Source organism: Cricetulus griseus, chromosome 4 (assembly GCF_003668045.3).
Source record: "Cricetulus griseus strain 17A/GY chromosome 4, alternate assembly CriGri-PICRH-1.0, whole genome shotgun sequence".
NCBI classification, from domain to species: domain Eukaryota; kingdom Metazoa; phylum Chordata; class Mammalia; order Rodentia; family Cricetidae; genus Cricetulus; species Cricetulus griseus.
In genome coordinates this window covers 30377654-30394297 of record NC_048597.1, presented here as the reverse complement: position 1 = coordinate 30394297, position 16644 = coordinate 30377654, and the positions used below count along the sequence as shown (strand labels likewise).

General features: G+C 38.5%; 1 protein-coding gene across 2 annotated transcripts in view; it reads right to left on the bottom strand.

The window, feature by feature from the left end:
* Positions 1–16644, bottom strand: part of Arl13b (ADP ribosylation factor like GTPase 13B) — a 59482-nt gene that overhangs the window by 3348 nt on the left and 39490 nt on the right. The window contains exons 6-9 of one of the 2 annotated variants that reach the window (XM_027412436.2): positions 10876–10981; positions 7612–7834; positions 6283–6399; positions 5215–5283 (exon numbers count right to left, since the gene is read on the bottom strand). In XM_027412436.2, coding sequence (XP_027268237.1) covers positions 5215–5283; positions 6283–6399; positions 7612–7834; positions 10876–10981 — 515 coding nt within the window. The remainder of the gene's footprint in view (positions 1–5214; positions 5284–6282; positions 6400–7611; positions 7835–10875; positions 10982–16644) is intronic. The other variant, XM_027412437.2, reaches the window with a different exon arrangement.

The following is a 16644-nucleotide window of genomic DNA, read 5'->3' as shown; positions in this document are numbered from 1 at the left end:
ACTTCCTGCCTGGATCACCACTTCTCTACTACATTTCCCAGAATCCTCCTTGACTCCTAGTCCCACCTAACTTGCTGCCTCATTGGCCAAACAGTACTTTATTCAATAATCAATAAGATAAACATTCACAGAACTACATTCTCCATCACTTGTTTTTTCAAGACAGGGTTTCACTGTGTAGCCCTGGCTGTGAACTATCACTGCCCAGCTCATTTCTACTCTTTTTTCAAGTATTACATTTACTTATTTTGATGTTTGTATATGAACAATGTTTGGGAGTTGGGTCTCTCCTTCAAGTGTGTTGGTCCTGTGGATTGAACTCAGGTCTTTAGGCATGGCAGCATAAAGTATCTTTACAAGCTAAGCTAACTCACTGCCTCAAATTTGTATTTCTTACTTTATCACAAATTAAATTATAAAACTAATGCCACATTTAAGTAATCATAAATTATTTTCAAGTCTATTGCCTTAAAATTATTTTAGAAGTGTTCAAAAGCACTTAAAACATATTGGAAATGTAAAGGGGGGAATATTTTCAAAGAAAATGAAAATCAAAACCAAAAATTAAGCTTCAAAGGTGTCTTAACACATACTATTGTAATAGCCAGGCAAACCTAAGTTCAAATCTTAATTCTGTAGGCTAGTGGCATAAAGGCTTTGGCTCTTGCCTAAGGTGTTTTTCCTGCCCATTTTACTAGGCAATCTGGAAGAACTGAAATTGCCAAGCACAATGGTTGACACCTATTACCTGCTATTATTGTTATGATAAAAAATATAAGATATAACCAATTATTTCGATGAATTTAAAAATATTTTTATTAAAAGACCAAATGCATATATGCAGAATGTCTTTCTTGTCTTCCAAGAAATTAGTATACTTTTGTAGTGGGTTCTGTGCCACTTCCTTACAGGAAACTAAAGCATTCTATAAGATACAGTATTTTAATTCCCTAAACATTTTCACAGTGCTTATCATACATTTTAAAAGATGAAATTTGGAAAGCAGTAAAAGGATACAAACATGTCTAACTTTCTCTGTAATTTTAAGCCTTGACAATATTCTTTAATTTATATAGCTAGTATTTTTACTACCAGAAACTTTGATTCATTTCTCATAATATGGAATATATAACACAGTGAAGAAATACAGATTGAAAAGATTCACAAAATAAAAACAGATTCTAATTTTATGTCTCTTTGAATGCTTTTGTCCTACCTGTTACACAGAGAAAGCTTTATGTAGGCAATAAAAGTGATTATTGAAACAATCAAGCTGTTGCTAAAGCAAATGCCCATAGTTAAAGTAAGAATCTCCTTTAAGCTGCTGTCTACCTGATAATGGCCATTTTGGTACAAGTCAGTAAAGGTAAAATCACAAACCACATACAGTTGGTTTTTTATTATCCACTAGCTGATTCTATGTCTATTGCGCATTTATCATCAGTCTTTCGTCCACGAATATCTGTATATAATGGGAAACAAATGTGTTCAAAACTAAGAAAAAGAAGAGGGTTTGGGGAGATGGCTCTTAGGTTAAGAGCACTGGCTGCTCTTCCAGAGGATTGGGGCTCCATTCCCAGCACCCATAAGATGGCTCACATACATCTGTAATGCCAGTTCTATGGGATCTGATGCCCTCTTCCAGCCTCTGCGGGTACCAGGTACACATATGGTACAAGACATACACTCAGGTAAAACACTCATACACATTAAGTAATTTTCTTATTATTTCTTTAAACATTCAATCTACTAACACAACACCCATGCATTAAAAATGAACACTGGCTCTTGAAAATTACCAGTAAGCCTTTATATTTTAATATACAGGGCCTTACCATTTAGCCCAAGGCCAGAATTCCATTTTCTATAAAGTTTCCTCTCTTAACCACTATGTCACTCCATGCCTTCAGAGTATTTTTGTGAAAAACTATTGTTCTTTTCTCTCTCCATTGTTGTTGCTGTTGTTTGGCTTTTCTTTTTCAGACAGGCTTATGTAGCCCCAGCTGGCCTGAACTCCCAATCCTCTTGCCTCAGCCTTCATTGGTGCTATGATTACAGCTATACTTACTTTTTGGATCCTGCTTATACTGGCTTGTCTTATTTGACCGCCTAGTTCTTATGGTACTTTCTATAACTGCCCATGGAGTTTCTGAAGAGCACTGCAATTCTCCACTAAAAAGTTCACTGTCGTAGATACTAGAGTAGTTTGGAGGACTATTTTTTTTCCATTAAATCAGGTAAAGTGCATGTCTTATTCATCTTGATATAGCACATATTTAGCCAGTGTCAAATAAAACTCCGCACTGTTATTGTTTGCATCTGACATGATCGCCCTCTCCCTTCCTGGCTCATGTGTTTCAGCACAGTAACCCTCAACTGCTGGTGCTGCCATTTTGAAAGCCATGGAAACTACAATAAATTAGTAACAGGAATACAGGCCTTGCTTCGATGAATATTGTTACATAGTTGTTAGACTTTTACAGGCAGTTTTCAGGATGGATGTAGAGAACTTAGAGCTATTGTCTAGAGAAGCTCTAGGATGCTATATATAAAGAGCAATGGAAATTCTGCTAGACATCTAGAACATCAGATCAACAGAGACATGCATGAAGGCTATGTACATGAAGATTCAGATGGGAGCAGGGACTCTACTGGGATTGGGTAAGAGGCCATTACACAAAGAATGCCCTAGTCATTCTGAATTCAACAGCAATAGAATATTTTATGTGCTGTTTAACATTCAGGCTGTGGCATGGTTATTGTTAGATGCTTTCAGCCACTGTATATGAGAACAGAGAGCTAAGAGTGGAACAGAGAGCTAAGAGTGGAACAGAAAGACAGAAGCAGCAGTTTGGCCTGGAAAAGGAAAAGAGTACATGTAACACAAATAGGCCTGGTTACTCAAGGGATTAGGACCAGAAAAGAGATGCTACACACTTCTAACCCTGCACTACAACAAGAAGACAGAAAAGGTGAGTTGGAGGCTAGTGCTCCAGGGAAGGTCCTAGAATGTAAGAGTACAAACTCACTTGCAGGGCTTTCATTTACAGAGAGCAGAAAAGGTGAGCTACTAGGAAAAAGCCACCTAGAGAAACATTTTGTAGCCATGAGGAGACAGAGTGCTGCAGCCATAGACCATGGGAGTTTAGCTTTATCTTCCGCTGCCAGCAGAACTTGTAGCTCTCCATGTGGCGATGGTTTGGGGGACATACAGAATGCAAGGGTTATAGGATCGTGGAGGTGTCTTCTGGAGGTTCAGAGAGCATCCTAAGGCTAGGGCATGTTTAGCAATAGAGATTCTCTGAGGAGAGTTTTGAACAGCGGGAATCATCAATTTGTGAAGGTGAAGCCTAGGCTGCTACACTGGGATCACCACAACATGCAGTGTCTGCCAAAGAAAACCACAGGTCCTGGGGAGCTGCCTCAAGAGAAAGGCCACGTGTGCTGCAAATGACAAAGCCACAGGTGCAGGACAGAACAAGCCCACTGGAGCTGATATGATACTGCCATGGGCCCTACATACTGTACATGGAACACAGGATTTAATACTGGCCCCACTAGGCTTTGGTCTTGCTTCAGATCCATTCTTCCTTTGCTATTCTGTTCCTCCCTTATGGGAAGGGAATGTTTATTCTGTGCTATTGTCTAGTGGGAGTATGTAACTGTCTTTTTATTTTAGAGGGCTCACGACTACGGGACTTATATTTCAGAAGAAACTTTGAACTTTGGAATTCTGAATAGTGTTGGGACTGGTCAGACTACAGAAACTGTTCAAATTAGACTGACTGTATCTGCACTGTGAGGTGAAAATGAAATACTAGGGTCTAGAAGAAGGCAGGCTATGTGTTGATTCTGAACTGTTCCTACATGTGCATGTGTGTGAGTACTTAGACCCCAGCTAATGACACTGTTTTGGCACCATCACCGATGGAGCAGGTGACTAGGGGCAGCTTCTGAAGGCCACTCCTGCTCTGGTTCTAGATCGAGCCCTCTCTGCTTCCTGTCTGCTGGCCTGTCATTAAGTTGCCAATGCAAGCTCTTTGATCTTGTGAGAAATTATTTTTCTGTGTATGTATGTGTGTACATATAAATGGACAAACACTATTTTCTATTACTGAATATTTAAACTGATAACACTCTTATATGAATAAACTCAGGCTAATAGTAAAACAGGATTTAACCTATTATCATCAATAAAAATATTACAGTGTAAAGATCAGTAAATAAAATAGAAGTAAATAAACTCATCTATCAATATGATTTTCTAATTCTCATTAATGATTAAGTAGAAACCATTAGGGACCTGTACGGTATTCTGAAAACAAAAGCAAGAAGCAGGGCTGACTAACTCTCGAATAGTATGTTTCTGTTTGACAAACGCAAAGTTTATGGTGATGCTTTTTCTAAAGATTCAATGTCTTTTCCTCTGAAGTGATCATTTCAGGAAACATAGTTCTATTACATTCACACAAAAGGTGGATTGGATGCTCTTAACGAACAAGTTTATGTAGCTCCACTTAGACTTACTCTTTTGCATTCTAAGGTCAATATGAAAACCTAGTCTTCTGGTCAGGAATGACTTCTGCCTGTGAGTCTAACTGTCTTTTCCTAGGCTTTACTTCTTGGGAGTTCTAAGGCAATGCACTGGCTGGATTACAGCTATGACCATTTCATCAAGGAAAATTGTTTTCTTGGTTCAATAAAGCCTTCAAGAAACTTTCTGTATTTGGTTTACTAGTCTGATATCTCATCTTATACACTGTGTTGATCTTGACTTCATTTTAATGTTCAGTAACTGGAAGTCTTATTATGAGTAGAGAGAGCAATTATGTTCAACAGCACACAGTGCACTGATCATATAGATAGGGCGTGGCAGTTTTCTAGCACAGTAAATAAAACTGCAGTAGCTCAGATTTCAGTTGCTGGGAAACTTTTCCCACCTCATAATTGTTTCTATAAACGTCTATCATGAATAAACACAAGAATGAGTCTTCATATGTTTGTATTAAGGTTTCAAAACTCAAATTATATAATTGTAAGGTGCATTTAAAATAAAAAAAATACAGCAAAATGAAAGTTAAAAGCATAATGAAAATGATGGTAGTGGATCTGAAAGCTACCAAAAATAAACACTGAAAGTGTGAAGTTATAAGATGAAGAAAAGCGGATGTATCATGCACAGATGGGATTTGAAAACTCATCCTTTAGCATTACCATTATGACGTGTTTCACCAAGAGGCTCAAGTTTTGGAAGTCTAGTGACTCTGGGGGTTCCCCAGCCAACTAAAGGAAAAGAAAAAGATTTAGAAGCTCTGTTAAATGAATAGTTGTTAAGGTCTTTTCAGAGGATCCCTCCCTTGACAGGAACTATACTTAACATTCTGTCAGTTTGAATATATAGTGACACAATTCTGAACAGGTACATTTTTAACTAGCTTCTATTCACTATGTTACTATAGGATGCTAACATCTGCTTTAACATATTATATTATACTATACTATATTATACATTAGTTATATTTAGCTCTTAACACACATTTAATTAAAACTTCACACCTCTTACCACCATCACAAATAAATTACTGGCTACCATTATAACGCCTAGCAGAGGCTAAGAGATCTATCTGGTTAAAAAAATAACACTAGAAATTGATCTTTTACAAAATTCAGAGTAAAAAAAAATTACCATTTCAGGCTTTGGCACAAAGGCTAGAAGGGAATTGTGAGTGCGTGTTTTTATTCAGTTCACACGTTTACCAGCACCTGTGAGAGGTGGGACACTATGCTCAGTGCCGAAGGCTCCTTGCAGTGTTGTGTAGTTGTGTCCCACAGCTTTACATGCCTTAACTCCTGCAATTTCTTAGGTGGGTATTCATGTTGCACTTATATCGAGGAAAATCGCACACACACATTTACATAACGTTTAGGATAAAAGATTAATGATCCAGCATTTGAAATCCCAATCTAGTTGCCAATCCATTAAACTTCAATTCCCTTCAGCAATGTGTGGTATAGATATTTCAAATAGAATTTGATCACACTCTAGGGATTATTATGTAAAGTTATATTATTACTTTTTCCATTTCATTCTTAAAACAACACAGAAATTAACAATTAACAATTGTTATTAAATGCTGCATAACACAGACAGTAAAGGGTTCTTTCTCACAAACTGGCAAAATAATGAAAACATAACTACAAACTTCTTAATCTCTTCTCCCATTTCTCCTACAGTGCTTACAACAGGGTTTCCATACCCAGGGTCACTTTCACTTGACTCACCAGGAGGGGGAGGCGGGGGAGGTGTGGGACTCTTAGGAGCAGATTCATCTGTATTGACTGGCTCTACCCGATGACTCCTTTTCATTCTTAGCTTCTTAGTTTTCTTTTTACTGTTATCTGTAAGAATAGAGACATGGAACTTTAATTCATGAAAAAGTAAACTTCTATAATGTAAAAAAAAGAATAAAATGAGACTACTGGTATTATTATCACAACCACTGATTAAACTCAACTTGGGAATTACTATCAACAACCAAGTATGAACTTACACACACTAAGACTACATTTTAGATGGCTGACAGAATAAGTATATGATTAATGAATAAAACACACAACCAATTTCTAAGCAAGGTCTTCATTTCCAAAATTAACTAGTATTTCTTCCAAACTCAAGATCATTGTAAGCAATTATAATTATCTAAGTGTGCGGATTTCCATAAAACTCTGAAAGGTCTGCAAAGAGGAGACATGGTGACACTCTTCAAGAGAGATATGTAGAGGCCGGGCATTGGTGGCGCACGCCTTCAATCCCAGCACTCGGGAGGCAGAGGCAGGCAGATCTCTGTGAGTTCGAGGCCAGCCTGGTCTCCAGAGTGAGTGCCAGGATAGGCTCAAAAACTACACAGAGAAACCCTGTCTTGAAAAAAAAAAAGAGAGAGAGAAAGAGAGAGAGAGATGTAGAATGATTGATTCTAAGGCCAAGTGCTCCAAAAACTAACCATTTAAAATTTGGCTAAGAGCCCACCAAATCTAAACACATTACTCGTTAGTCTCTAAACAAGGTATGTCTAATATAAATGTATGTAACCAACATCACACTGGTAGACCTAGCAGTATCTACTATTCTTAAAAAAAACAAAAACAAAAACAGAAACCACACAGGCTCTCAAATAACCACACATGACCATATTAAGGATCTCTATATTAATGTATACATTTTAATAGCATAAAACCAAAATTGAACAGTGTGATGAATGAATTTAGAACAAAGTTACAAAAATATTTTGACTAAAAATTCTGAACTCTTAAACATATTTCATCTATTTAAATATACATGCAACATACCAGATATATAACAATACATTTTCTAAACTGAAAATTATCTGTAACATAAGCAATAGCCAACATCCATGAAACCTACAAAGCTATAGGAAATACAAATACATCTAGAAAACAATTATTTTAAAGTGAGCAAATGTAATATGAATCATCTCATTTCATGTACAATCAAAACGGAAATGAAAACTATTATATTGCAGAGCCATTTTTGTGAACATGATGCAAATGAATTCAAGCAAAAGGCAAGTATGAAATGATAAGACCTAGCACCTGATTCTGAGGATCGATGGTCTAGCTCATCTTCATTGTCCAGTTGCTGTGACAGGGCCTCCTTGTAACTCTCTACCACTCCACTGTCACTGTTTTTGTGGCAGCCACTAGGCTGGCTCTGTGACTCTACTTGCCCCTGCTCCACTTTGTGTTCTGGGAGGCAAACCTCACTCTCCTTCTCCGCAGTCTGCTTCTTTTTCTCTTTTTCTTGCTTTTTTTCATTCTAATAAAATGAAAGATATTTATCTTTATCACCATGGAGACATTAAAGATAATTTCAAGGAAGATACCAAGTAAGCACTTTGGTGAATCAATGCCACTGTAAGCTTCACAAGGAATTGTGAATATATATTAAAATATACGAACTGCTAAATATCCACTACAGAGGTCTAAGGGAAAATGAAGAATGCCTCTAGTTTCATAGTCTAGAGATGACCATGATCCCATTTATAATGATAGCATGTTTTCTCAGCCTCTCCCACACTCATATAGACAAACATCACCAACAAACATACATGAATGTGATTCTCTCTACATACAAGTCTTTACTTGCTGATGAAACAAAATTGAACTCAAGGTTTTATTTTAAAATGTTTCCTTCCATGTTAAGTAACACATGAAGTACTTAAAACACACCTCAGGTGCAGTAAATATTGTGTGTTAGCTCCTATTATTTTTATCAATTGAATTAACATTTCTGTTTGTGTTTTTAGTATGTATGTATGCATGCATGCATGTATATACACTTGTTAATGTGGGTGTATGTAAAGTACAGAGGCTGGCAGCACAGGGCTTGAGATAGGGTCTCTAAGTAAATCTGAACCCAAATTTGGCTAGACAGGCTGGCTGATGAGCTAGAGATCCCTGACTGTGTCCCCCAGCCCCTGAATTAGAGTCACATTCCTCCATGCCCATGGTTCTAGGTATTGGGGGCACAGAGGTCCTTGTACCCACAGATCACTAGGAAAACCAGGACTGTTAAACACACAGGGACCTCTTCTCAGCGGAGGAGATAAAATACCTGTTTCCCACCCAGAAGGCTAGGGTGGTTATTGCTAACACCTGGTGACCTTTCTGCTATTGGTGGAGGCAGACCTCCCCACCTTTTGCTATAGAGATGGACCTCACCCAAACTCCCCAGAATGATTATCCCAGACTCTTCCCTCCCCAGACCATTACTCATCCTTAGAGGAGATGTCGCATGTACTTTATCCTGTCTACCTCTATACTAGCTTGGTCAGAGATCACACTAGATTCTAGGTCTTTTAACTATAGAACCCACCCTCTTAGTCACATGTAATTTGTAAAGATTGATTGTTGCCTGGAAACCTTTTCCCAAAATTCATTGTATTTTAAATATGCTAACACTGGACCTCCTGACTCTGGACTCCCCAAAGAAGTCTGATCCAGGTTGACGAAGTCAATCTGCACTGGGTTTTCACTCTCATCTCTCCAAGCAGAGCAGTTCTATGTCCTGTCTGACACCCAGGGAACCACTCATCTAGGGATCTGAACTCAGGTCCTCATGTTTGTGGAAAATGGAATTACCTCCTTCCCTAGTTCCCCAATTACACTAGTATTTTTAAATGGCTGTATCATTATAGAGAAAGTCCTGAGTGAATGTCTATTGTTGACTTGGGCATAGCCCCATCAGGACTGCAATATGTCAGACTATGGGAGTGGCAAAGAACCACTGGAGCCACTCCATCCCCAAGCCCAGGGTAAGGTTCAAAGGGATGACAAAGCCTCCCTAGGAGTCTAAAACCAAATGTTGACAGTGTGTGCAGAAAACTCTCCTGGTAGGTCTCTTGTTTGTAACGTCAAGACTGCTCCCCTACAGAGATTCTTCCTACTGAAAGTGGCTAACCTGGCCTCCTTGTTCTGAAGTATGTAACAATGCTGCCTCCTTGTTCCCCTGAAAGCAATAACCCCACCCCCCTGTTCAGTTGTCTATAATAAACACACTGAGCTTCCAATGTGCTGTGGCTTCTCCACCAGAGCCCAGACCACCTGATCCCCACTTTTCTCTGTGTGTCTGTCTCTTTTTCATTCCCTTATCACCTTGATTATTTATGACCATACCTTGAGTCATGCAGAATTCGGCACGTATTATAACTTGTTTTATACATCCCAACAGATGAAGTTATATGTAATGTTTCCCCATTATAAGAAGCAAATTGCCTTAATGTTTTAAATGACATTCCTAACAGTGGAATAGCTATAGGTCAGTTGATCAGTACATTTTTAAATATGTGATAAAGCAAACTGCCATTCAGAAAAACTGAATCAATTATATAGGCCAGGGTTAGGAGAGTGACATTTGTTTCTAATTGACTGTGAGGAGGGAGGAACTGGGGAGTGAACCTAGGGTCTTGTATCTACTAGGCAACTGCTGTACCGATGGGCTACATGCTCAGGCATCTCTAAGTCACTGCCCAGTGTAAATCTGTAGTACTGCTAAACTAGTAAATGTTAACTTGGCACTGTTTTAATTTTATTTGAGTGTGATCTGACTATAATTTTGTTACCACTGGAGAATATTATTAAGCACCTTTATGGTCACACCCACCTTTGGGGTTCAAGTTCTGCCAATGTCCAGGTTTTTATTATTCTTGTAATAATTTCTAGTACTAGTACATAGTCATAGGACCATGTGTCTGGTGTGTCTTTTAGCATCAGGGTTATTTTATTTATAGTTTAGTTTTCATTGGACATTTTAGTTCTGTACAGAAATTCTTCTAAATTCAAAGTAATAAATTCTATTTTTCTTTATCACATAGCTTGAATGCTTTGCATTTATGTCAATATGTAAAATACATGAGTATAATAATTTAAAATATAAATATTAAATTTTCCATTATCACAATGAGAAAATAATATCAATCCTGGTACAAAAACGGATCAAATGTCAGTACTACAAAAAATATGGCAAAACTAAGTTTTATCAAAAACAGTAACTATGAAATATTCAACTTTTACTTTTACTCCTGCATATTTTGAAGTCATAATTCTCTTTTTACACTGTACTAAACATGATTTTTAAAAGTGATTGTGATATGTTAGACAGGCATTTAAACTGTGCTATATCCCCAGGCCCTATAGAAAACTGAGTGGGAAAAAATGGTTAACCTCCACATAGTCACATTCATTGGAAATTCTGGGGGCATTCTCCGCTGTCCTGCCTGTTGTCCCAACACCTAACCACCATTACTAAATTTCAACTGTACTATTTAAAATAAAAATGCATAGTGCCAGAATCCATACCTCCATGATTACTGCTGCTATGGGCTGGAAAGGGTTAGCAAGACCTGGTCCTGGGTCCATCTCAGCCACACCACTGGTCCCTTCCAGTTCAGTTTGCTCTCGTTCTCTGTTTGTGGGAAGCAAAAATAAGCATTCCTTTTGAAAGGGGGCTGAACCATTACTTACCTAGTCATGATATTTAGTTAGAGCAGAATTTCATGAAGACATGTTGATAATAGGGCACTATGCTTCCATAAAAAATGAATTTCTAAAAGAAATCCTAAGAAGAGGAAGAACCCTGGCCTGCCTCCCAGTGTCTAAGAAGAGTCAGTGCAATCAATGAGCATGGATATTCAGGGCTGAAAGCCAAAAGAATGCTGGGAACCAACAGGAAGTGAAGATAAGGCAAATAACAGAAATTAGAAGGCCTCAGACAAGCACAAAGCAGTTCTGGATTTCAACCCCCGCCAGCCTCTTTGGGGAGGAAAACACCATGCTGCAAGCTGCAATCATAAGGTGAGTGTGAAGGTCCCAGCAACACCTGATGGCAGCAGAATGGAAGTCCTAACTACCAGAGAAACCTAATCTTCTGCAGCTGTAGATCCAGAACAAGAGTCTGGTCTCAATGTAGTACTCGTACCTAATAAATACCTAAAAAACCTACTACTACCAGGGAAATCATGCCGATTGATCAGCTCAACAACACTGCAATGGCTCAATTGGAAGCCATTTTTTTGAATAAGGTTCTATTTCTAGGAACTAAACTCTAAAGGAAGGACAAAACAAACAAACAAACAAACAAAAAAACAGAAAACAGAGATTGAATCACAACTCAGAGACCTAAGAAGACTTATGTAACAGCGACAAGGTGGGATGCCACTCAACAATACAGTTGCTAATAGGGTATCAGTGACAAGTGCCCTGTGAGGGTTACACGGGGAGGGGGATGGTATAAAGGGGACAGGGGAGCTCAGCATAGACAGTCCCATTCTGTGAGGAGGAGTGAAAACTGATGCACCAGGGTCTGGGGCTGAATGCACAGACACCGGCTGCCAAGTCTGTCACAGAATTCACTGTTTCAATTGTTTCCTACACTGTGGAGAAGCATCCTTAAACACAGCACAGCCTGGCCATTCTAAGGGCTCTTGGCAGGCAGACTTTTGCCACACCTCTGATATACATATAAAAACCTTCAGAGTCACCACTAATTAACCTGTGTGGCAGGAAACAGTCAGGGAGCAGCCTGGATACTGACCTAAATTGTTAGGGTGGAAACAGAGAAGGTTGGCAACTGGTTTCAGCTACAACTCACTGGCCTTTCACACCTGGGGGATCTGAGTTTAGAAGAAGACCACAGGGAGTCACTTCCAGTCCAAGCACTCTGGCAAGAAGGTCAGGGCTGTTGTTATCCTTCTAACATATTAACTTACTGTTTTAGTTTTTAATTGGCTCTTTTTTCTTCTCTTCTACTATTTTATTCCTTTTTTTCAAGTCTTTAATCCTTTTTCACTTTCATTAATTTTTAACCTTTTTAGTTTACTGTATGTTACTTTCACCTTTCTCTTCCAATGTTCATAGCATTAGGATAGTTGCACCTTTTAATTGGTTAATATATTTCCATGACAGCAGATAAAGCAATTTCGACAAAGAAATATAATTATGAAAAACAAGGTCAAAAGACTCCTGTAAGAGTTAGTGATTCAGACTGCAAATGGCAGAGCGTGCCTGTAAGTCCCGTGCTCAGAGGCAGCACAGGGAGATCACTGGGTTCAAGAATCATTCTTCCCATCAGCACACGCTAGGGCACATCTTCCCCACAAAAATAATGTCCACTATAGAACAGTTAATAACTGCCACAGTAATGAACATTGCATTCCCACATTCTGCTTACGTGTCGACTGAAGAACCATTTCTTTTATTATAACAGGCATTAATGAGTTTTGCTGTGACATTTCCAAACACATGTGCAGTGTGCTTTGGTCACAGCCATCTTCCTACTTCCCCTTTTGTCCCTTTACTTGTCTTAGTAGTCCCTCTTTGACTTTCCGATGGATCACCTTTCTTTAAGTCGCACATATGAAAGGAAATCCCCAGTCCTTAAGTGATCATAGTTGGCTTACTTGTCTTAACATGATGACTACCCATTCATTTTGCAAAAGTGACATAATTTCTTTCATTTCCGGCTGAATAAATGTTCTGCCATTTGTATGCATGGGAAAAAAATAACAATGGAACTAGAAATAAACAGTAAGAAAAACTAAAGAAGCTATACAAACAGACACTGAAAAAATGGACTTTTTGAATAAGCAGTAGGTCACAAAAGAAATCGGGAGAACTTTCAACATTCCTAGGATCAAATAAACTGGAAGCCAATAAGATAACAGTACCTGTGGGATACAGGGAAATTAGTACTGAGATTAGTACTGGGTGAAGTCCCTAACTAATGTAACAATGCACCTCAAGGTCCTAGGAAAGAAAAAGAAACAACAGCAACAACAAAACAAAGTCAGCAGAAGGAAAAGTGCTTCAGTGAGAATCACACTAAAGAAGGAAGTTGCAAAGGGCAATCCAAGGTAGAAGGAGCTTCCATGACCATAGATTAGCAGAATACCATGAGTATGCCCATACTAGCAAGAGCAGTGTACTGAGTCAGCATACATCCTCACCAATATACTCAAACACAGAAATGGAAAAAAACTTTAAATTAATACAGAAACATAAAGGCAAAGAATAGCCAAAGAAACCAAGGCCAAGAAGAATAATACTAGGTCTATTATCATGCCCAATTTCAAAATAAACTGGAGTGACTTAGGAAAAACAAACAGCACAGCATAGTAAACAAACATGGGGACCAATGAAGAGTATAGAGAACTCAAAAACAAGCCCACGAATCTACAGCGGATTGTGATTAGCTATCTAACTCCCAATTTGAAAACAAAACAAAACAAAAAGAATTTGAAACCTTAATGGAAAAGTTGAAACTACTGTAGGTAATCATAGGAGACTATTTCAAGATCTTAGATAGGCAATTTCCTGAACAGGACCCTTCTGTTTTGGAGAATGAAAGCAAGAATTTGCAAGTATGATTACATTAAAACTTAAAAGCTCTGCATGGGAAAGAAAACAATAAACAAATTGAGAGGAAACTGTGCATAATGGAAGAAAAGGGTGTTCTTGCCAGCTATTAATCACAGAGGCTTGGTATCCCAAATAATTAACAAAAAAATTAACAGCAAAGTAAGTAATCTACTAAACAAGCAAAAACAGGGAAATTCTCAGAACAGTCACTTCTCAAAAGAAGAGCAATAGCCAAATAAAGTGTTGACATTTTTAGTCATCATAGAAATATAAACCAATACTATCAAAACTACATTGAAATTCTATCTCACTACAGTTGGAATGGTTACCATTATAAAACAAACAAAATGCTGACTGGCAAGGATGTGAGAGAAAAAGGAACAGTTCTTGCTGGAGGAAATACAAATTTGTATAGCCACAATGAAAAACCAATTTTAAAACAACCTTAAAAATCAAAATATCATATTATCTAGTTATACCACTTCTGAGTGTACACCCACAGAAAATGAAGCAAACAAAAAATAGCAAACCCAAATTCACTGCAATGCTGTTCATATTCCCCAAGTTACAGAATCAGCCTAGAGCTCATCACCAGACAAATGGAATATATATATATGGATTCTATACATATAGTACATGGACACAATAATATAATATTGTATAGAATAGAGGTTTTGTCTATACAAACAAAGATCTGAAAGTCAAAGAGTGATTACTGAAGAACAGGAAAGCTGAGTGGGGAAAGAGGTAGCAGGAAGGGTGGCTGGGATCAAAGCACATTACATTTATGTATGGAAATGTCTCAAAGCCCATAAACGTGCTCTAATAATTATAACAAAAAGAAATGGTTCTCCAACCAGCCTTTTCATAGAATACAGACCATTGCTATGTCAATTATGTTCCGTGATGAAAAAAATAATCTACCTTTCCATTCTGAACCTAGAAAGCCAAGATATGGAGATTTTTTTTGCTTTTCCACCTCTTATGACCTTTACCCTAGAATTCTGAGCCTCAGCTTTCCTGCGCATGGGATTACAAAAGCCAAAAGGCTACCTCAACACCAGCGAAGGCACTTCATGTGAGAATACTCTATAAATGAACATACATAGAGGACAGCCACTGTGGTAATGATGGAGTCACAGCTCAATACCCAAGTTTCCCCTCTCTAGCTGGCCTGCCTAGGAGACCTGGGGAGAGGGAAGTGAGTACAGGACAGACCTCCTATAACATCATCTGCAGCATCATTATGGAAGGGAAGGGACTTATCTAAGATGCCTCAGACAATATTTCTTGTATCTAACTCAATTGTTATTGCTACCTGCCTCCCTCCCTCCTTCCCTCTTCCCTCTTTTGGTACCGGGAATGAAATCCAGACTTCATGCAGCGGGCTCCCCATGCAGTCTACCAGTGAGCCAGCTCTACCCTTCACCCCATGTTTTTATTTCTGCTCTGGAGAAAAGAGTTTTCAGAAAAAAATGTGGCCATATGTTCTCTCTCTCTCTCTCTCTCTCTCTCTCTCTCTCTCTCTCTCTCTCTCTCTGACACACACACACACACACACACACACACACCTACATATATATGTGCATATGGTATTTTATGTGATTGACTACAATGATCTTTAGATTATGAAAAGGTGTACTAGCAAGAAAAACAAAGAATGCCAAAGAATTCTCACATGAACCTCTCTCATCAGGAGCTGGTCATGCTGCATACAGCCCGGAAACCCTGATAGTCCACCTCCCCATCCTGCATGTAGGAGGGAAACTCAGGTAGTTCCCTCCTCAATCCTGCATGGAGGGAAACCCAGGTAGTTCCCCCCCTCACCATCAATCCTCCATGTAGGAGAGAAACACAGGTAGATGCCCCTTATTCCTGCATGTAGCAGGGAAACTCAGATAGTCCTCCTTCCCATTTGAGTATTGGGTGAATAAGAGCAAAATGAATTGTATAAAATTTTCAAAGAACTAATTTTAAAAACAAGGAAAAAAAGACTATTCATTCCATGTTCTGGTATCAGGGAGATCTAGAAAAAGGGCATGATGACATCACTTGGAACTTGGTGGCTGTAGAGTAATTCCACACATATTTCTTTCCTTTAAGTCCTATCTCTGAATTACATGATAGGTACCACCAGAAGTCTTCCTTCACAATATAAAAGAAGCCTCACAAAGCCCTCAGAGTAGGGGACAGCTTGCAGGCAGTTAGGAAACCGTAGAGAAGGCCAGTGTTACTGAGGCTGCTGGAAGACAACTGCAAACCCTGTAAGACTTCGCTTCAATTTTTTTTTCTCATTTTCTTTCATTCCAACATGCAACAAAAGTGACAAAGAGAAATTTAACATTGAGTATTAAATTTAACTCTATTGAAATCTCAAAACTTTTTTACAGCATTAAATTAATTTATAAATGATTCTGAAATACTACTTTTAAAATCATTTTCTCAACTTGGTGAATTTAGTTTAAGTGCTTCCCTTCAGACAGAGTATTTTAAAAATATATCTTAAAAACTCAAGCTAGGGCCTGGACAGATGGCCTAGTGGATAAGAATCTGAGCACTGCCCTTCAGAAGACAGTTCTCAGGATGGGTGGCTTACAACTGCCTGTAACTCCAGCTCCCGGGATCCCACACTCCTGTCCTTCCCGGACACTTGCACGCCTGTGCAGACAGCCTCAGGCACACCCACACATACACACATATGCACACAATTAA